Source organism: Anabrus simplex, chromosome 5, assembly GCF_040414725.1.
Source record: "Anabrus simplex isolate iqAnaSimp1 chromosome 5, ASM4041472v1, whole genome shotgun sequence".
Taxonomy (NCBI): domain Eukaryota; kingdom Metazoa; phylum Arthropoda; class Insecta; order Orthoptera; family Tettigoniidae; genus Anabrus; species Anabrus simplex.
Window position 1 is genome coordinate 336,537,334 of NC_090269.1, and position 22,003 is coordinate 336,559,336.

Genomic DNA, 22,003 nt, shown 5'->3' on the forward strand with positions numbered 1-22,003 from the left:
TTTTTTAGCATTGGTTGACCAACCTTTACTCTCACATTTATGACAACAGTCATTTTCTGGAACGTCTTGTCACTCTTCCTAAACCCCTCCCTTCAGACTAATTTCTACTTTCTATTGATGTCGCATTGCTATACACCAACATTCCCCAGACTGATGGACTTAGGCCCATTGAGTCCTTCTTGAACACACAACAACCTATTGTCTGTACTTCCTTCCTCATCTACCTCAGACAGTACATTCTAAGCCATAATGCTTTCAGCTTCAAGGGGAAATTATTCCACCAGATTCATGGCACCATTATGGGGAACAGGATGGCCCCCTCCTATGCCAACCTCTTCATGGGGAAACTTGAGAAGATTTCCTTGCTACTGAGCTTCTCTAGCCCTTAGTCTGCTGGAGGTTCATTGAGGATATCTTTCTCCTGTGGCACCATGAAGCAAGCCTATTTGGCTCATTCCTGCACCACCTTAACTCTAATTACAGTGTCCATTTTACTTGGCAGATTTCTCCCACTTGACTCACTTTTCTAGACGTTGACCTCCAAGATGGCAGAATTAACACCTCTGTACACATCAGACCCATCAATCATCAGCAGTACCTCCACTGCAACAGTTTTTACCAATATCACATGATCAGTCTCTTCCCATTTAGCCTTGCCAACCATGGCAAACAGATTTGTTTGACCCCTAAAGCTCGAGCCTCCTACAATGACAACCTGAGGAAGGCCTTTAAATTAAGCATTCAGTCTTCTCTCATCTTCACCCTACACCTGTGATCTTCCAAAAGGCTTCACAATCATAATCAGGCACGCACCTAACCTGAAAATCATTCTCACTCTTTACGAACCACACCAACCCCCATCTCTTTCTGGCTCTTTTCCCTACCACAGGCTCTGTAAGACCTGCCATGTACATATACCAAGCACCACTTTCACCAGCAGACATCACCAACAAGTCTTGCCCTGTACAAGGTTGTTTGACTGCACTTCATCCAACATCTCCTACCAGCTTCAGTGCATACTCTGCTAAAGCTTTCTACATTGGTTTAACCACAAACATTCTAGACAAACAAATATGCAGTCACTACAGTGCCAGCACCTGCAAAACCCCTAACATGGATTTTACTGGCCCGTTCAAACTCAGCACCAACAAACCACATTTAATTATTGTTTCACAGTTAAAGTCCCTAAACATTTACTCCCAACCTTCCACCCTCTTGCCCTTATAGATTCCAAAGTTGGACATCAACTTAACATTAAATTACTGCTCTTTCTTCTGTTCTATTTTGTCCCGTCCTGTCCTGTCCTGTCCTGTCCTGTCCTGTCCTGTCCTGTCCTGTCCTGTCCTGTCCTGTCCTGTCCTGTTCTGTCCTGTTCTGTCCTGTTCTGTCTGTCTGTCTGTCTGTCTGTCTGTCTGTCTGTCTGTCTGTCTGTCTGTCTGTCTGTCTGTCTGTCTGTCTGTCTGTCTGTCTGTCTGTCTGTCTGTCTGTCTGTCTGTCTGTCTGTCTGTCTGTCTGTCTGTCTGTCTGTCTGTCTGTCTGTCTGTCCCTTTACCTCACAACTTGTCAACAGTTACCTCTATAATTAATATTGTATGCAGTACCAACTGACAAAAGGGCTACAGATGAAAATTTTGGATCCATGTCTTTCTTTTGCATGTATTCTATCCACACATTCTTACATGGTAAGTCATTGCTCTCCATCTGTTACCTACATGTACTAGTCATACAGTTTTATAAACAAGAGATACAGAGAGTCACTGGAGGGAAACTGTTTATATCTATGGAGCTCAGTTGTCTGTAGCTCTTGTTTTAATAAAGTGTAGATATTTATGATTTGCAAAAAAGAACTAATTTGTTGATCCATTATTACCTAATGTTTGCATTTGAATTTATGACGAACATGGGCCGATGGACTATATCTATATTTAAATGTGCTCTTAATTCAGAAAATGTGATATTCTTTGTATACATTTAATTTTGATATCTAATGTATAGCCTATCTTGTTTAAAATGTTTTGGATCTAAAACTCTTCTTTGTCTAGTTTTTTAGCCTCAAACAATACCAGTAATTTTTACCATCCGTTTCATAATAATTTATGCCCTGTTAGATCCATACTAGCAAATTTCCCAAATACTTCTTCATACACCTTAATTTCATATCTAATTTTAGGTTCTCTTGACAAGAGTATCATTGTATGGGAGTTGCCTCAGGAGCTTGTATTCCAGTCAGTAGCTACTGAACGCCTCAGAAGCCACCGAAAAAAGGTAAAGTGGCTTTGTATTCTAGTTACCAACACTCTTCCTATCTAGAGTTATACTTTAGTGTTTGAAACATGCATTCAAAAAAATTATCTGTAATTTACAGTAGTGATTTTGTCATGTTAAATATCTGAATATGTCCTGATTACAAGTTATGTAATTTCCCATGTATATTTGTATGTCTACCCCTTAGTCTCATTTCCTGATATGGGGTCAGGGAAATATGACACTGATGGACATAGGGCCAGAGGGTAAGAAGTTGGGGGTGTCGCTTCAAGAATCTATCTAGTATTGAACCTCTACACCTACCACTTGAACATTCTCTTCAAACCTTCAAACAGTATCCAATTTCCCCTTAACCAGTCTCTCTGACTCAAAATTATGAAATTGTATGGCACATTTTTTAGGCTGGATGCCCTTCTTGACACTAACCTCATTTGAGGAGTTAATGAAGATAATAATGGTGAATGAAATTGGGTAAAGAGGTGGAAGGAATCAGCTGTGACCTATGAATAGGAACTATCCCGGCATTTGCCTGGAGGTGAAAATTTCCCATGTATAGATCAGGCAAAGAAGATCATTGGCGTGCCTCTTCAGATCATACTAAGGAAAGCTAAAACCCGCTCTGGGTGGAGGCATCTCGTCAAGGCTTCAGTGCAGAAATGAGAGTTAAGAGGTATCGATGCTCAGCAATGAGCAAAATGACAAATGATGATGATGATGATGATAATGATGATATTTTTCTCAAATAGAGACATCACACCACCCTTGCAGATGACCCTATGTTTCTCCGGAAGACAAAACAAATGCTTATCTCCATCCATAAAATGAAACTGTCACTTAAGTGAGGAATACATGGGCTGTTCAAAATACATATACTAATTTAAATACCTTTACAAAGTATATTATGTTTGCATAGCAGAATGCTCTTAGACCTATTGATTCCAAATAGTGCTGATTTCTCCTTGTAAGTATCTGGAAAATTGTCTGTAAGCAGCTGAATAGTGCTAGACTGGAGCTCACTACCAGTTCAGATTTGGCATGTTATATTTATTATGTAAGCAGGCAGTTCAAGTATACCCCTATTCATGAGTATTATTTAGCAGAGTCTTGCTTTTGTAACCAACAAGTTTTTTCTTTCACCTTAATCCAGAGCTGCTTCTGGGTAGCTGGCAACAATGTACTTAATTCACTGATTTGTACAATTAGAGTATATACTATACAAAGTTGGGAAGTAATTGAATTACTTGTAACAGTTACTTTTTTAGTAGTATTACTTTTCACTTTAAAAAGGAGAAGAGTGGTGGAGAGACAGGCAGTGATGGGGGTCCTTGATCTCAACCCGACCCGGGAAGCTGGAAACGGGAAATGATGATGATGATGATGATGATGATGATGATGTATTACTTTTCACAAAATGTAATTTTTACTCATTGTTGTGGTTACGGGTTGAGATTTAGATAACCATGTACTACGTAGTCGAGATGGTGGTGGTGATGGTTTGAAGAGGAAGTACAACTGGGCAACCATCCACTATTTACACTAATCGGAAAAAAAAGTGGAGCAGGTCCGATACTTCAAACAGTGAACGTATTGGTAAAAGGGCATGGAAGGGCATGAAAATGAAAGACTCCCTAGGCATCAAGAACTTAATACCGTGGAGGTCAGGAAAGAGCAGTTGACAGAGGAGCTGACACAAGTAAGTGGAAGCAACACCAGACTTACCTAACGGAACACTAGTCGCCAACCCACGTTCCCATGTTGACAATCCTTGGTATCTCTTTTAGTTGGCTCTTACGATAGGCAGATGTACTCTACCGCCCCCACCCACAGGATTATGTGGTCGAGAATGGAGCCGGAATAAACATGCAACAATGAAGGGGTTAAGGCATTTCCATTCCCCTGTTTGAATAAATATTTTCAAATTACAGTAGTTATCCTGAAAATAATGAAAACGCGAAAGTGATGCAAATTTTGCTTGGGAGAAATGGTTTTGAAAGTCTGATGTCTCACCTTGTGATGATAGCCATAATGTCTCAGTGCTAAATAACATAAAATGGAGTAATGCATTTTTCCTTGCAAACTTTGGTACCATTCCATTCCTATGTGAAAAGAGTCAGTGATTCCCTGATGTTCTCTGTGAAGTAATTGTAATTTTACTAATTACTGTTTGAAAAAGGAATTAGTAATTGTTATCGAGTAAATTTTTTTACAGATAACTGTAATTTAGCCCAATTTTTGTCATTTTGTTCTTTTCCCATCACTGGTAATAGCTCAATCGAATAAGGAAGCTTTGGTGTTCGTAAATAGTCAGTCATCATTAAGGCTAGCTCCCTCCATGGATTAATCATAGAGTATCAGCCTCCAGACCCTAAGTTCCCCGGTTCAAAATGAGTAGAGGTAGTCCACTCAGCACTCCATGTCATATGATGTTGTCATGTAAAAGATATCTAGTGACACATTTAGTGTTCACCCAACAAAATTCATTTAAACTCGGCCATAGAGATATTTGGTTTAGTTACTATCTAGTACCTAGAGTAAAACAGAACATTAGAATTGATGAGCAGGCTGCCACCATCCAATTGAAATTCGTGCACTTTGCACTTAATAGCTGAGGTCATATTATTATTATTAACTTTATTGGCCGCATTGGCCCACTTGAGTCTCCCATGTACACTTTTTCTTTGAAGGTTGTACTGTTTGATTCTTCTTATCTGCCCAGTACTTCTTCATTCGTTCTGATCGCAGTGTTCTTAATTCATCTGAAATATCTATAGGCCTTCTGTGCATTTCAGTTGAAAATTTGTGATTCTTAAGAAAGGTGGTAATTTTATTCTTGTTCTCTGCATCTGTAATTTCGAGTCCAACTGTTTTGATATCCTTTTGAATTTCTTTGATCCAATGCCCTTTTGTCTTCTTTACCAGATTTATCATCGCTAGTCATAAAATCCTGTTTTCTGGTAATCGTAAGATGTGAAATAAATAAGAGATTATTTTCTTCTTCATCATGCTGGTAACTGGGTCAATCTCTTGATAGACAGTTTCATTGGGGAGGATTCTCCAGACTCCTTCAACCTGGTACTTTTTATTTATGCTAGTTCTGATAATTCTTCTTTCAGTTTTGAGGAGCTGATCAGTTCTTCTTTCATTTTTAATTTGGAACAAGGTTTCACGAGCGTAAGTGGCTTTGGGCAAAGTTACAGTTTTGTAGTGTTGGATCTTAGTGTCTATTGGCAAGCATTTTTTGTTGGTTCCGTTTATCCATGTTGCTTTCTCACTTAAGTTGTGCATAATGATTTCTAAAAGGTATTTAAAATGTAAGACTATGTTAATTTTTTGATCATTTATGATGACTTTGGTTATGTATAGGGGTTTCATTTACATGATCTGTTTTCTCAGAGGATATTTGTAGTCCTATTTTTAATGCAATTTTCTGGAGACTGGCGATCTGAGCACGGACTTCTTCCATGTCAAGGGCTAAAAGAGCTAAATCATCTGCAAACCCTAGGCAGTTTTTCCTTATTGAGGGTTTTGCTCCAATTTTGATTTTAGGTGGATTTTCTTTTTGCCAAATTTTCATAATGTAATCTAGAGCCACATTGAAAAGCAATAGGGATAATCAGTCACTTTGTATGAGGCCTGTATTTATCGTAAAAGCATTTGACATTTCTTCCCTGAACTTTACCTTTGAAATTGTGTTGGTTAAAGTTAGTTCAATAATTTTTGTTAATTTAGGATGAAGGCCATTTGATCTGAGGATTTTTAAAAGAGTGGTTCTGTTTATACTATCATAAGCCTTTTTGAAATCTATGAATGAAATAAACAGCTGTTTACTTCTGTAGTTGTAATATTCCATTATTAGTTTCAGGCTGACCGAGCTCGATAGCTGCAGTCGCTTAAGTGTGGCCAGTATCCAGTAATTGGGAGATAGTGCATTTGAGCCCCACTGTCGGCAGCCCTGAAGATGGTTTTCTGTGGTTTCCCATTTTCACACCAGGCAAATGCCGGGGCTGTACCTTAATTAAGGCCACGGCCACTTCCTTCCAATTCCTAGGCCTTTCCTATCCCATCGTCACCATAAGACCTATCTGTGTCGGTGCGACATAAAGCAAATAGCAAAAAAAAAATGTTTCAGGCTGAGAATTTGGTCTGGGCAACTTCTGTATGGGCAAAATCCTCCTTGGTATTCCCCAAGTCATGGTTCCAGAATGTTTTTTATCCTATGTAAATTATACAGGAGAAAATTTTGTAAGTGCAGTCAAAAAGGGTTATTCCTCTGTAATTGTCTGGATTCGTTTTATCTCCTTTTTTGAATAATGGATGGATTATGCCTAAGGTCCAATGTTCTGGGATTTTCTCTGTGATCCACATTTTGACTAGATGCTGGTGTAAATTTATGATTGCTGGTTTCCCTGCGTTTTTCCAGATTTCTGTGAAGACTAGGTCTTCACCACATGCTTTATAATATTTTAGTTCCTTAATTGTGAATTCTACCTCATTGATTGTTGAAGGATCTATTAGATCTGGGGTGGTTAAAATGGGTGTGTCAGTATTTACTCCCAATTATTCCAGTGGGTCATCACAATTTAAAAGTTTGTTGAATGTCTCTGTGTGGATCTCTGCATTTTCTTGCCAATTACTATGGGCTAACCTTCCTGTATCTCTCAGCATTAATATTGGGGGCTCATAGTTTTGGAGGTATTTGCCAAAGGTTTTATAATAATCTCATGATTGTTTTTTGTTAAAACTCTCTTCTATCCTTTGTAAGGTATTTTTAAGATGTTTGCATTTGGTTTGTCTGATGATTTTATGGGTTGAATTTCTTTGTTTTCATCATCATCATCATCATCATCTGCAGTTTCCAGCTGTTGGCCGGGTCTGCTTGGAACATAAGCTCCTCCATCTCCTCTTGTCTTCCCACCACTTCTCCCTAGTCACTCTTACCCAGTCCTCTCCTCTTCTCTGTACACACTCTTCCACTCCTTTTATCCACCTGTCTCTTGGTCTTCCTCTTGGCCATTTATCTGTTATCTCCATTTTGTGCATCCTCCTCAGTATCCTTTCCTCTGTCATTCTCTTCATGTGTCCATACCATCTAAGTCTAGATGTCTCTATCCTATTATTAGTGGCTCTTCTTTTACTATATCTTGAACCTTCTCATTTCTCATCTTATCCCATCTTGTCACTCCTATCCTGCTTCTCAGAAATTTCATTTCACTTGCCTGTATTCTATTCATGGCTCTCTGCTTCATTACCCAAGTCTCATCTGCATACGTCAGAATAGGTATATAGTACACCCTGTATATCACCCTTTTTCTTCCACTTTCCTCTATGATACTTCCTAAGTACTTGAAACTCTCTACCTTCCTAAGCTGTTCCCCTCCAAGCATTATCCCTCTCGTAGGTCTCTCCTTCTTTCTAGTTGTGATCACTATCTCGCTCTTTTGGGCATTAAATTTCATTCCATATTGTTCCACCTCATCAACCCAAGCATCTAACTGTTCCTGGATATCCTCTTCCTTTTCTCCCCAGACCAATAGGTCATCTGTAAACATCATCACTTTCATTTTTCTTTCTCCAATTTTCCTTGCCACTTTTGTCATTATCTCATCCATTGTTACTACAAAGAGCAAAGGTGACAGAGCACTTCCTTGTTTTAATCCACCTTTTTGCTCAAACCAGCCTGTTCTCTCTCCTCCTATTTTCACACAACTGACACTCCCATTGTACATCTCCTTCACTCTTTCTACGGTCTGTTCCTGGACACCTTTTCTCTGTAAGGCTTCCCATACCTTGTTTCTACACACACGGTCATAAGCTTTCTCAAAGTCCATGAAGTCCATCACAAGATCCTTACCCCATTCATAATGACGCTCTTGTAGTTGCCTTACTGTGAATATAAGGTCTACTGTGGAACTTCCTGATCTGAAACCATACTGCTCTTCTCTTAACTTTTCTTCCACCCTCTTTCTGATTCTATTCTCCAAAATCTTCTCAAACACCTTTTCACAGTGGCATATCAATGTGACTCCCCTATAGTTCTTAAACTCTTTTCTATTCCCCTTCTTGAAAATGGGTATGATTACGCCCTTCTTCCAATCTTCAGGGGTCTTCCTTTCCTTCCATACTACTTTCAACACACAATAAAGCCACTGTTTCCCTACCTCTCCTGCTGCCTTCACCATCTCAATACTCACTTCATCTAACCCTGGGGCTTTCCCTCCTTTCATCTTGTCCAGTGCTAGCTCCACTTCTGCCCATGTTAAGTCTTTCATATTTCTTACTTCCTCCCTGCTTCTACTTTCCTCCTCAGTGCATCCTTCTGGGTTTAGTAAATCTTCAAAATACTCCTTCCATATTCCTTTGAGTTTCTCCATTTCCTGCACTTCATTTCCATTTTTGTCTATCATTATAACATCTTCCCTCTTCTGACACTTTTCAGAAATGCTCCTGCTTGTCTTCCATTCTCGATTATTTCCTTATCATTTCTTCCGCTTTCCTTTATGATACTTCCTAACTTGAATCCAAGAGGAAGTCATGGGAATATTTCAGTAATAGCCTGGAAAGGCTTGGTCATGCAGCAGGAAAATCTTTCTGGACAGTGGACAGAATCTTAGAAAGGGAGAAAAAAAGAAAATGAATCGTGTTCAGGGTAAATCAGGTGAACTCATAACAGATCCCTGGACAGGTGGAAGGAATATTTTGAAAATCTTCTCAACGTAAAAGGACATCTTTCTGGTGACTTTGTGAATGACCAATCTCATTGGGAGGAGGACAATTATATTAGTGAAATTACACTTGGGTAAGTGGAAAGGATTGTAAATAAACTCCATTGTCATAAAGCTGCAGGAATGGATGAAATTGGACCTGAAGCTTAAATATAGCGGGAGGCAGGGATGAAAGGGCCTTCATAGAGCAATAATATTAGCATAGAATATTAGTAAGGTACCTTCTGATTGGACGAAAGTAGTAATTGCACCTATCTGTAAGCAAGGGAAGAGGAAAGATTGCAACAACTATTGAGGTATTTCATTGATCAGATACCACACAAAGTGTTCACTGGCATTTAGCAGGGAGGATGTGATCAGTGGTTGAGAGTAAGTTGGATGAAAACCAATATGGTTTCAGACCACAGAGGGGCTGTCAGGGTCAGATTTTCAGTATGCGCCAGGTGATTGAAAAATGGTATGAGAGGAATAGATATTTATGTTTATATTTCATACTTGTAGCAGGTAGGGACCCTCTTCGGAGGCCGCCCTACCCAGGGAGTGGCGCCCCTGCCTATGTGAGTCGCAGAGCACACTGACCCGGTGTGTAACATCTGGTATGGGTCCCAGCTCAGGGTTACGAGTGAAGACCTCAACGGCATCTACGGCGGAGAAGGTGGACTTCGGTACGGCGGAGATGGCAGAAGGGGCATACCCGTAGCGTCTGTACTCCAGAGGAGCGGCTACGAAAGGCATCTGTCTCCATGTTAGGGGCGGCCTAATTTTGAACCTGGCAGTAGGTATAAAATGCCTTTGGGTGTGGCGAGCCCATCGTAACAATAGCCTATATGGACAAAGCAGATATGGTGCCTCGGAAAAGGTTAGGGCGTCCCCTGCTAAAAGCGACGCGCAGCTCTTCAGGTGCTGGGGGAACTGTGAAAAATGGGCAACCAGCACCAAACTACATCAAAATTGCAACAGTTAATGTACTGACACTGACGGGAAAGACAGAAGAACTGGTTGACTTCATGATAGAAAAAGATATAGCCATACTTGGACTGTGCGAGACCAAGAAGAGGGGTACAGGGGAGATCCCTCTGAGAGAAGGATACAGGCTGTATTACAGCGGAGGACCTGAAGCAAAAAATGGAGTGGCCATCATACTTAGAAGAGAAATCCAAGAATATCTGGAATATACAAAGTACGTCAGTGATAGGATGATGATGATGATGAGACTCCAGTTTGAAAATGGCGTGAAAGATCTATTTCAGTTGTATGCCCCACAAACTGGTTGCATAGATGAACATCTAGAGGACTTCTTGGAGGAAGTGGAGAGACAGATAGAAGATAAGGAAGTACTATTGATGGGAGATCTAAATGCACAAGTTGGAATGGAAAGACAAGGAAAGGAAGATGTTCTAGGGCCCTTTGGATATGGAAATGTAAATCCAGAAGGTGAGTTGTTGGTGGATTTTTGCATGAGGAATCAAATGATTGTTGGAAACACCTGGTTTAGGAAGAAGAACAGTCAGAAGATTACAAGGTATGGCTGGGGAGACAGACGAACAAAGACCATGATTGATTATATAATCATAGAGAAAGAACACCGGAAGAACCTTGTAGATGTAACAGCCATGCCTGAAGAAGCCTTTGGTGGAGATCATAGAGTTGTGATAGGAAAATTGAAAGTTGGAAAGATTGAAAAACCCCAATTAAGAAGAGAGAAAAGAATTAAAGTATGGAAGTTGAAGGAGAAAAGCATACAAGAAGAATTTCAAAGGGAAATAATACCCTTGGTACCCAGGACAGAGGTGGGGAATGTTGAAGAGGAATGGAAAAGATTTAAGGAAGCACTGGTTGGATGTGCAGAAAAGGTGTGTGGTAGAACATCAGGAAATGTGAAAAACAAAGAAACACACTGGTGGAATGATAGGGTAAAGATTAAAGTGAAGGAAAAGAAAATGGCATGGAAAGCATGGAAAACATCTAAGACTGAAGAAAGTAGAAGAAAATATGTGGAGGCAAAGAATTTGGCCAAGAAAGTAGTGGAGGAAGAAAAGAGGAAAAGCTGGGCCTTATTCACACAGACATTGAGAGATGATATGCAGGGCAGCAAGAAATTACTGTATGGTATCTTAAGAAACAAAAAGAGAGATCAAGTAAACACCAGATTTGTGAAGGATGAAGGTGGCATAATTTTAACAAAGCCAGAAGAAATAAGAAATAGATGGAGAGAGTATTTTCAGAAGCTGCTGAACATAAGATCGGATGACAGTCATTCAATGGACGACCAGGAAAGGCAATTAGTTTACGAAGAAATAGATAAAGAAATTACAATGAATGAAATTGAAATGGCAGTAAGAAAGATGAAGAATGGAAAAACTGCTGGAATAGATGAAATTTCAGTGGAGATGATAAAGGCAGCTGGAGCTGTAGGCCTGCAGTGGACATATCGGGTTCTCAGGAATGTCTGGGAGAATAAGGAGGTCCCTGAGGATTGGCAAAAAGGAATAATCATCCCAATTTTCAAGAAAGGTGATAAGAAAGTTTTGAAGAACTACAGGGGAATTACTCTAATATCCCATGTTGCTAAGATAATGGAAAGGATACTGGAAAGTAGAATAAGGTTGAGGATTGAGAAGCAGATACAGGAAAATCAGTTTGGTTTCAGAAGTGGAAGGTCAACAATAGAACCCATTTTCATTATGAGACAACTAATGTAAAAGCATTGGGAGTACGGGAATGATATGGTGATGACATTCATTGATATTGAAAAGGCATATGACAGTGTCCCTAGGACGAAAGTTTGGGACAGTCTGGTGCAAAAAGGAATTGGACAGGGATTAATAAAAATGATCATGGCATTGTATAAGGAATGTTGTAGTTGCGTGCAAACACAAGTTGGCAGGACAAGTTGGTTCAAAATAACTAGTGGGCTGAGACAGGGAAGTGTTCTATCACCAATCCTGTTTACAATAGTAATGGATGACATCATGAGAACAGCAAAAGCAGCATATGGAGGAAGAGAAATGAACATGATGTTATTTGCAGATGATATTGTGATTTGGGGAGAAGACGACAGGAAGGTTCAAGAACAGTTGAATGTGGTGAATGGGAAGATTGAAGAATGTGGATTGAAAATAAGTGTAGAAAAGAGTAAAACTCTTGTTATGACTAGAGGGGAGAAAAAAGGGAAAGGTCAGATTAGACTTGCAGACAAGCCCCTGGAAGTAGTGGAAACGTTTAAATACCTGGGGAGTGAATTAATGGAGAATGCTCGACTGGATGCTGAGATTAGTAAAAGGATTCAAGCTGGAAGTTGTTTCTATCATAGTGTAAGAAATATGTTATGGGACAAAGATGTGCCAATGGAAGCAAAGGATACTATGTACAAGATGTATTACGTACCCATAACAACTTACGGAGCAGAAACTTGGACAATGACAAAGAAGGATGAGAGTCGAATACAGGCAGCCGAAATGAAATTCTTGAGGAGTATGATACAGAAGAGTAGAAGAGACAAAATAAGGATTGAGAAAATCCAGGAAGAAATTGGAGTGGAAAAAATGAATGATAGAATAGAGAAGAGCCGACTAAGATGGTTTGGGCACATAAAGCGAATGAGCGATGAAAGAATGCCAAAAAAGGTGATGGAAATGCAAATCCAAGGAAGGAGAGGCCATGGACGACCACGATTGAGATGGAAGGATACCATCCAACGCAGCATTATAGAAAGAAACCTGGACTGGGACACAGTGTTGGAGGAGGAGTAGTGGAAAGACCGAAGAAAGTGGAGAGGAACCATATTTGCCCCTACCCGGCTACAGCTGGATAAAGGGAAATGATGATGATGATGATGATGATGATGATGATGATGATGATGATGATGATGATGATGATGACTTGTAGAGAAGGCATTTGACAGAGTACCAAGAGAAAAGATGTTTACTATACTGCGGGGCTCAGGCATTAAGGGCAGATTATGAAAAGCAGTCAAAGGCATTTACAATATGTTGACAATTGGACTGCAGTGAGAATTGATGGTAGAAAGAGTTCTTGGTTCAAGGTACTTACAGGGGTTAGATAAGGCTGTAATCTTTCGCTTTTGTTGTTCATAGTTTACAAGGATCATCTACTGAAAGGTATAAATTGGCAAGGAGGGATTCAGTGAGGTGGAAAGGTAGTAAGCAATTTGGCCTATGCCGATTACTTGGTCTTAATGGCAGATTGTGCTGAAAGCCTGCATTTTAATATCTTGGAACTTGAAAATAGGTGCAGTGAGTATGGTATGAAAATTAGCCTTTCGAAGACTAAATTAATGTCGGTAGGTAAGAAAAGTAACAGAATTGAATGCCAAGTTGGGAATACATAGCTGGAACAGGTAGATAATTTCAAGTATCTAGTATGTGTATTCTCCCAGGATGATAGTTGAGTAAATGAGATTGAATCAAGGTACAGCAAAGCTAATGCAGTGAGTTCACAGATGCAATCAACAGTATTCTGTAAGAAGAAAGTCAGCTCCTGGACAAAATAATCTTTACACTGGTCTGTTTTCAGACCAACTTTGCTTAACGGGAGTGAAGGCTGGGTGGAGTCAGGATATCTAATTCATAAGTTAGAAGTACAGTATCACACATGTAAGTAGGAAGAATGATCACTGGTACAAATAGGTGGAAACAATGGCAGCAGGGTACTCAGAATGAGGCAATAAAGGCTAAGTTAAGAATTCACTCAAAATTGATGAAGCTGTACGCATAGACTGGCTTTGGTAGTGGGGTCATATGAGGTGAATGTAGGAGGATAGATTATCAAGGAGAATAATGGACTAAGTCATGGAGGGCAAGAGAAGTAGAGGTAGGCCAAGATTACGTTTGTTAGACTTAGTTTCTAATGATTTAATGATAAGGGGTCTAGAACTTAAGTAAGGCCACAGAGCTAGTTACAAAGAGAGGATTGTGGTGGTGTTTAGTAAATTCAGAGGCTTGCAGACTGAACACTGAAAGGCATAACAGTCTATATTGAAGATGTGTTGTTGTTGTTGTGGTGGTGGCGGTGGTGGCAGCGGCGGCAGCGGCGGCGAATAATCACAGATTACAACTGTCAGATCATAAAACAGAGATCGTTCTCTTGACAAGAAAAAGGATCATGACCGCCATTCTAATGTATATTGGACAAACAGAAATCAAAACATCTGGAAGTATAAAGTACCTCGGAGTGACACTTGATACAAAACTTACTTTTTGGGATCATATCAAACGAGTGACAGATACGGCGGTGAAAACAGCGATTGCACTGAGCAACGTTAAAGGTCCGAAGTCTAGCAAACGACGACTTCTGATGTCGATAGTTCACTCGACACTTCTATATGGTGCCAAAGTCTGGGCTGAATCTCTGAAGTTTGAAAAATACCGGCGAAGGATAGCTGCGGTACAACAGAGATCAGCTTTGCGTATTACAAGCACATTTCACGCAGCCTATCTGAACCTGCAGTTCTTAGAGTAGCAGCGGTAGCACCGATTGATTTACTTGCCTTATAGACACAGGAAGCCTGGCAAACTCAAGGGGAGCTCAGAAAGAATCATGCTAAGGAGCTAGCTTATAGGCAACAAATGGAACAGTGGCAGCAAAGATGGGAGGAAGATCCTCGAGGAAAATGGACTAAGCGGCTGATATCACGTCTAGCTGATTGGGTTGCCTGAGCTCTACTGACTGGTCATGGATACTTCCGGAAATTTCTACATAGAGTAGGTAGAGCGAGCGATTTGGCATGTATTTATTGCAATGATGTAGACGATGTATTTCACACATTTTTTGTATGTTGTTCAACTCAGAGAAGATGTTTAGATACTAAGCAAGGAGAGTTGACGCCAGAAACTATTGTGCAGGCGATGCTACGAAACCAAGAATCTTGGGATCAGGTAGCAGCATATGTAGAAGGCATCCTGCATCAGAAAAAGAGGGGTGTGAATGCTCATGAAGGCAGTAAGGAGAAATAAAGGAAGAAGAAACCTGAGAAATTAGCACGACACTGCCCTGAAGTAATGCGAGAGCAGTTCCGGGGCAGAGATATACGTCGTGGGAAAAGGGTGCTTGTGTTTTAGTGAGTAGGAATCTTACATGCTTGTGGAGTGCGGACCCTCACAAGTGTCTCATGAAAGATTTCACACACTCCCCGCTAAAAGTATTTTTTATTATTATTATTATTATTATTATTATTATTATTATTATTATTATTATTATTATTATTATTATTATTATTATTATTATTATTATTATTATTATTATTATTATTATTATTATTATTATTATTATTATTATTATTATTATTATTATTATTATTATTATTATTATTATTATTATTATTATTATTATTATTATTATTATTATTATTATTATTATTATTATTATTATTATTATTATTATTATTATTATTATTATTATTATTATTATTATTATTATTATTATTATTATTATTATTATTATTATTATTATTATTATTATTATTATTATTATTATGCTAAAATCACCTTTAAAATATTTCTCTGTTGAACATGGGAAACTGGTTTCTGTTTTGTTGCACAATACAAAAGAGGTACCTCTGTGACACATGTATAGTATCTCATTGTAGTCACCAGTGTTGTGTAGAACCCATTGCCAATGATGTTGAAGCCATAGAATACTTTTCGCAGTGCCTGTTCTCTGGATGCTAATGCACCATCTGAAGAATATCTGAAACAGTTTTGAAGTGGATGCCACAAAATAATTTCTTTATCTTTGGGTGCAAATAAAAAAAATGACAGGGGCTTAAATTGTCCGAGGAGTACGGATGATGTTAGTGCACTTCCCAGCCTAATCAAGTGTATAAATCAGCTACTGGTTCCACCAGATGTACCCAAGCATTGTCCAGCAAGATGGTTTATTTATTTTATATATCGTAGGCTCTCTCATCATTAATCCCCTCTCATCTCCCGACAAGTGTTGTGTTTCTTCCCTTTTTTGCGTATTTATCCAGCTTTCTCCTTATGCTACACCTCCCACGTCAAAACTGAAGATTTGTCAAGATGCCCCCTTACTGAGTGTTGTAGCCTGCCCTCTTGATGAAGCTGGGATGCAGAAACAAGCCCATCGAGGACTAAGAAGAACTGATTTGATGAGGAGAGTGCCTATTTACTGTATTTGAAGATATGGAAATTGTCCTTGTCTCCTCTTTCTATTCCTCCCTCATTCCACACTAACCTGGCATTATGTTCATCCTTTTGTGTGTTCCTTTTCATGTTCCTGTATCTCTCTATATGACTTGTTTTTACTTCTATCAGTTATCTTTCTTGTTTTTTATTTACTTTCTCAACTCTAGTACAATTATTAGTATATAGTTGTGTTCCATTTCTAAATATCCTTGTAATGATTTTCCCATTCTGTACCTTTTGGGAAAACATATTAAAAGAATTCCATTGTATTCTAGCTTTTGGAATGGTCAACTGATGATATCTCTCACTGGTTAGAGGATTCCCAACTTCCTGAGGTGGCAAGTCTGGTGCGAACCTCTAATATGACTGGTCAGCAGCTACTCACACTGCCCATTGAAGAAGTGTTGGACATTCTTCAGTTAGGTGAGTCTTTGAGTGACCATTGCTTGAGAGTTACACACTAGAAACTTTAGGTAAATCTGTAGAAATGACTTATTTTTCACCATTTTCTTGCCTAGATGTTTCTCTAGGATTATTTTTGTCATTATTTTGAGTGTTTAAACCTGAGTTTACTACTATAACACAAAAACCTAATAACGGACCATCCAGTGGAAAAATCTGTAATGTCCTCAGTGACAGGTGAGGCAAGTAAATATCAGATTAAGGAACATATTTATGTGGTTCTTTTTATCAGAATAGAATGCTTCTTTCAAAATCAGCTTTTCAAAACACCTAGGACATGCAAAAGTCTGGGGGGCATTTTCATTTCCTATTGATTTTAATGTGATATTTTTCCTCTGTTATTAAAATATACACTATTTAAATTTAAACTTTTACAATCATATTAAGAGATGACAGAATTCCTAACATTAAAGTTCAGCGGAGAGGAACAGTAACAAAATTTTGTGTGAATCATCTGCAAAATCTGAAGGGTTTTTAATTGCTTCCTCCTGATGTGTCAATATGAGTGATCAAGTGCTCATTTAAAATTATTCATAATCACCTTTACAACCCACCTTATCAATGACTGTTCATTATTATTTAACACCATTGACATATTATGTCATACTTGACAGCCCATAAATAGGAAAGTAATAAATAACATAAAAGGTATCTATATATGGAAAAAGGGCAATTTTCTCTTAATTTCTCCACTGTGAAATCTGAAATAATTTAATGTAAGAAATTTCCATGAGCTGGTTAAATAATTTCTTGCATCAGCTGTTGAAAATATTAATCTAGGAAAATATGAGGAGTAAGCAGCCTTATCAGTGATGAAACACCTCATGGCTCCTCCTCCATAGTCTTGACATCTCCCACAGTATTCTCCTTATCTGACATTTCTTAGCTGTCAATTACATAGTATTAGTGTCCCATCCTCTCTCCTATCTAGTCCTCATTCATTGTTTCTAAACCTGAAAATAAAACTGAAAAGGTGACAGATAGTGGTGAAAATTCAAATTAAGTTGCAGGTAACTGTAAATGATGCCGGCCCTGGGGTGTAGGGGTAGCGGGCCTGCCTCTTACTCAGAGGCCGTGGGTTCGATTCCCAGCCAGGTCAGGGATTTTTACCTGGATCTAGGGCTGGTTCGAGGTCCACAAAGCCTACGTGATTACAATTGAGGAGCTGTCTGACGGTGAGATAATAGCCCCGGTCTAGAAAGCCAAGAATAACGGCTGGGAGGATTCATCGTGCTGACCACACGACACCTCATAATCTGTAGGCCTTTGGGCTGAGCAGTGGTCGCTTCGTAGGGCAAGGCCCTTCGGGGCTGTTGCACCATGGAGTTTTGGTTTTTTAACTGTAAATGATTTACAAAATGAAAGTTCAACAGAATGCTTTAAGTTTTTGCTTCACCATTTAGATACTTGTCTAACTTCTCATGGAAACTACTCTGGAGATTATATCAGTCACCTGTTTCTCCATTTAATAAATTTAATAATTCAGTCATATATATATGATGGGCTATCACTCGCTGTTGAGTATGATTGTGTTCTTCAAAACTCAGTTTTTATGAGTTCTTAGATGGCCGTAGAGGCTAATATATATATTGACACACTTCCAATAAAACTGTTCAACATGTAAGTGATGAGCTTATTGTTAGACTATAGGAACTCGCCAAAGTATCTACTGGATACTATACCAGTACCAAAGAAAACAAATGATTTCATATGTGGCATGTTTAAACAATAAGCTTAATTCCACACATCAAAGACCTTGCACAATCAATTATTTTACCAGGGAAACACAGTTTGGTTTCCGAGAAGGCATTGGCACTCGTGACACAATTGGCAGCCTTAGAATCTGTGCTGAATGCACGTTGAATAGGAAGCAAGGTATATACATGTGCTTCATTGATTGGCACAAATTGTTCACACTAGTTCGCATCATCTGAACAGAGGGACAGATCCTCTCACTCACCTGACTCTTTGATAGAGAACAATCTGTAGTTGTGTTGCTCAAATAGGGTAAAACAAATCTGAAACCCATAAAATAGTTTCACCAAGAGCTTCCATATAAAATCCGTAAAGAACAAATAGAAATACATAATGGGTGTACTGTTTCGGGGCGTGCAGTTTCTAATGCCAGGATTTTTTACGCGGAACTTCTCGGAAATATCGAACTCCTGTTCGGGTGGATAAACCCAGAACCACTTTTGTGTTACAGAAACAGTATTATCTAATTAAACGTCGGCAGGCCAGCTCTCTTCATCGGAATCACTTTCAACTTTATATTCTGGAATATAATCTTCTCCGCTCTCAGAAGAATCATCAGCTAAAAAATATATGTCACTGGAAGAGGAATTGTCCCAATCATCTCAAAGAACTTTGCGAATATCACTTGAATCACGTAGAGCATCATCCATTATGAAAGCTCACACTTCAAAAGAAACAGTTTTAAAATAATCTCAATAATGTGTTGAAAGATAACAAAAGACATTCACAGAAACTAACAGGAACAGCGAGCGAACGCGAAGTTACATAGCAAATGAGACTACGGGGGGATGAGGAAAGAGTAGCTGACTTTATACCTACCCTGACCGTGACTGAATCATTTCCGGCTAGTGAGGAATGTGTGACGAAAGACTTGAAGTTTCCACTTCAATGTCTTACTTGTTAAAATACCGTAAATGAACGATAAATGATGTTATAACTGATTAAACTAATGCATGTACTATGCATCGCGCGTGTGATGTTGGCATTCAAGTGACATTATATTGAGTCGCAAGCACAACGTTTGGCAGTTCTAGGGTTAAGGCAGAAACAGGTTCCAAGAAGGACATTCCAGGATTCATTAATGAACAAGGGGAGTGTGTATGCACGGATCTTCAAAAAGCAGAAGTATTCAGTCAGCAGTATGTAAAGATTGTTGGTTACAAGTATAATGTCCAGATAGAGGAGGTGACTAATACTAAAGATGTATTAAAATTTATCTATGATAACAGTGACATTTACATTAAGATACAAAAATTGAAAACTAGAAAAGTGGCTGGAATTGATAAGATTTCTGGGGATATACTAAAGACAATGGGTTGGGATATAGTACCATATCTGAAGTACTTGTTTACTTGAAGGAGCTATACCAGATGAATGGAGAGTTGCTATACCCTGTGTATAAAGGAAATGGTGACAGACATTAAGCTGAAAATTACAGGCCAGTCAGTTTGACATGCATTGCATGTAAGCTTTGGGAAAGCATTCTTTCTGATTATGTTAGACATGTTTCCAAAATTAATAACTGGTTTGATTAAAGGCAGTTTGGGTTTAGGAAAGGTTAATCCACTGAATCTCAACTTGTAGGATTCCAGCAGGAGTCGGTCGGTCGGTTGGTTGGTTTTGGAATGGTAATTAGTAAAAGGAAAACTGTTGCCATGCACTGTGGAAAAGAGAAAACGGGAAGCCAAGTGAACATAGACAGAGAACGGTTAGAAAATGTAGAACAGTTTACATATCTAGGTAGCATTATTAATGGAAGTAATGAAATCAACCCAGAAATTAATAACAGACTAACTAAAAGTACAACATTTTATCATCGTCAGAGAGCTTTTATGGGATGACAAAGTACTCAAGAGATCAAAATTAACATTATGTGAACAGTATTAAACAGTATTTCATACAAATTGTAACATATGGACTAAAATAACTGGTATCTAATAAGAGACAAGATAATAAGATCCAAGCAGTAGAAATGAAATTTTTAAGAACATCGGTTAAAAAGACAAGAAGAGATAGAATTCACAATATTAAAATCAGAGAAGAGCTAAATATAGAACTATTAGTACAGAACATACAGAAAGCAAGACTGAGATGGTTCGGACATGTAAAAAGAATGGGAAAGGAACAGGTAGCAAGAAGGGAATTGGAAAGAAAAGTTAAGGGAAAGAGACCAGTTGGAAGACCGAGACGAAGGTGGATGGATCAGATTTGGAAGGACATCAGAGAAGCTGAATTGGATGTGGCAGAAGTAATGGAGCAGCAAAAGTGTAAGGACAGAAAAGAGTGGAGGAGGCTTGTTAACCACACCTAGGCTACTGGAGTGCGACATTGATGATGATGATAATTTATTTACTGCTGCCGAGTTCAGTGAGAAAGCCCATTATGCCAGCATGAGAAAACTTCTCTTACAGCAGCATTTTAAATTAGACTGCACCACAGAATCAGAGCTAACACAAGAACTAAAAGCAGTAACCATATGGCAGATGTACACAAAATTAATACTTTTCACGGGACAGTGAATCAGACCTAAAAAATATGTATCGGTTCATGTGAATGAGAAAGCTGTTTTGAATCAAGAAATGTGACTATTAATAGATCAATATAAAATCAATTTCTTTATTATAACTTTTGTTTTCAGTCTATATTATAAAAATGTTATGTATAGAGGTTGCCTTTAAAATGTATGATAATTCAGTAAATTGTGTTTAATTTTCTTGGCTGTTTAGATACGCATCCTAATCCGTAATCTTGTACCGTAGGCCTACACTCTTCTGCATGTTGATAAATTGGAGATGTATGGATAACGCTACATCTTCGTGATGTAACCTGACAAACCCCGGTCAGATATTATTATTATTATTATTATTATTATTATTATTATTATTATTATTATTATTATTATTATTATTATTATTATTATTATTATTATTTCATGTGTATATTTCAATTATGTGTGTATTTAGCCGTCGCGGCTTAGTAACTTTTTGGAACTCTCATTATTGTATATAATCTCGATATTTATTTGGGACTAGCGTGTTTAGTTCACTCAGTTTATCTCCTGGTTGTGTACCTACGTGACGATTCTCCGAGTGGATATTTACGTGTTGACGGAGCTGAGGTAGAGAAATTCCCGGAACTGGGCTGTTTTAAGATGCTGTTGTGTTGGCTTGGGCTAGTGTGGTGCAAGCACGCGTCGGTAGTCGGAAGTTGCAGCTTGCAGTGTGCAGAGGTGATACTTGTGGAAATCAGAGAAGTGTTTGGTACGAGTTGAGGGAAGAGGTCCCATGCCATGTTGGGAGTTTTTGGAGATCTTCAGTTGACAGAACCAGAAAGAGTGATGCTGGAGTGGGACAATATTCTATGGTTAAGAATACCGTATTTCACGGCATAATCGTCGCCACCGCGTAAATGTCGCACCCTTTATTTTCAATACAAAAATCGGACTTTAAACCTTTAATTACATAATCGTCGCACGTCCAAATTTTGTTCACTAATCTGGTTAAAAGGTAAATGTAACTGCAACGTAAGTTGCACATGAATGCGCAATTTAAATACGTGTATGGTTTATGGGCAATTTGGCAACACAGTCACGTTTGCGACATGTTGCACAACGTATAAATAAATAATACCGGT

The 22,003-nt window shown here is 38.7% G+C and overlaps 1 protein-coding gene across 2 annotated transcripts in view; it reads left to right on the top strand.

Moving 5' to 3' along the window:
• The window catches only part of LOC136874885 (WD repeat, SAM and U-box domain-containing protein 1), a 189,306-nt gene that overhangs the window by 145,039 nt on the left and 22,264 nt on the right, over positions 1-22,003 (top strand). For both annotated transcript variants that reach the window (XM_067148587.2, XM_067148590.2), the window contains 2 exons: positions 2,171-2,265; positions 16,429-16,576. In XM_067148587.2, coding sequence (XP_067004688.2) covers positions 2,171-2,265; positions 16,429-16,576 — 243 coding nt within the window. The remainder of the gene's footprint in view (positions 1-2,170; positions 2,266-16,428; positions 16,577-22,003) is intronic.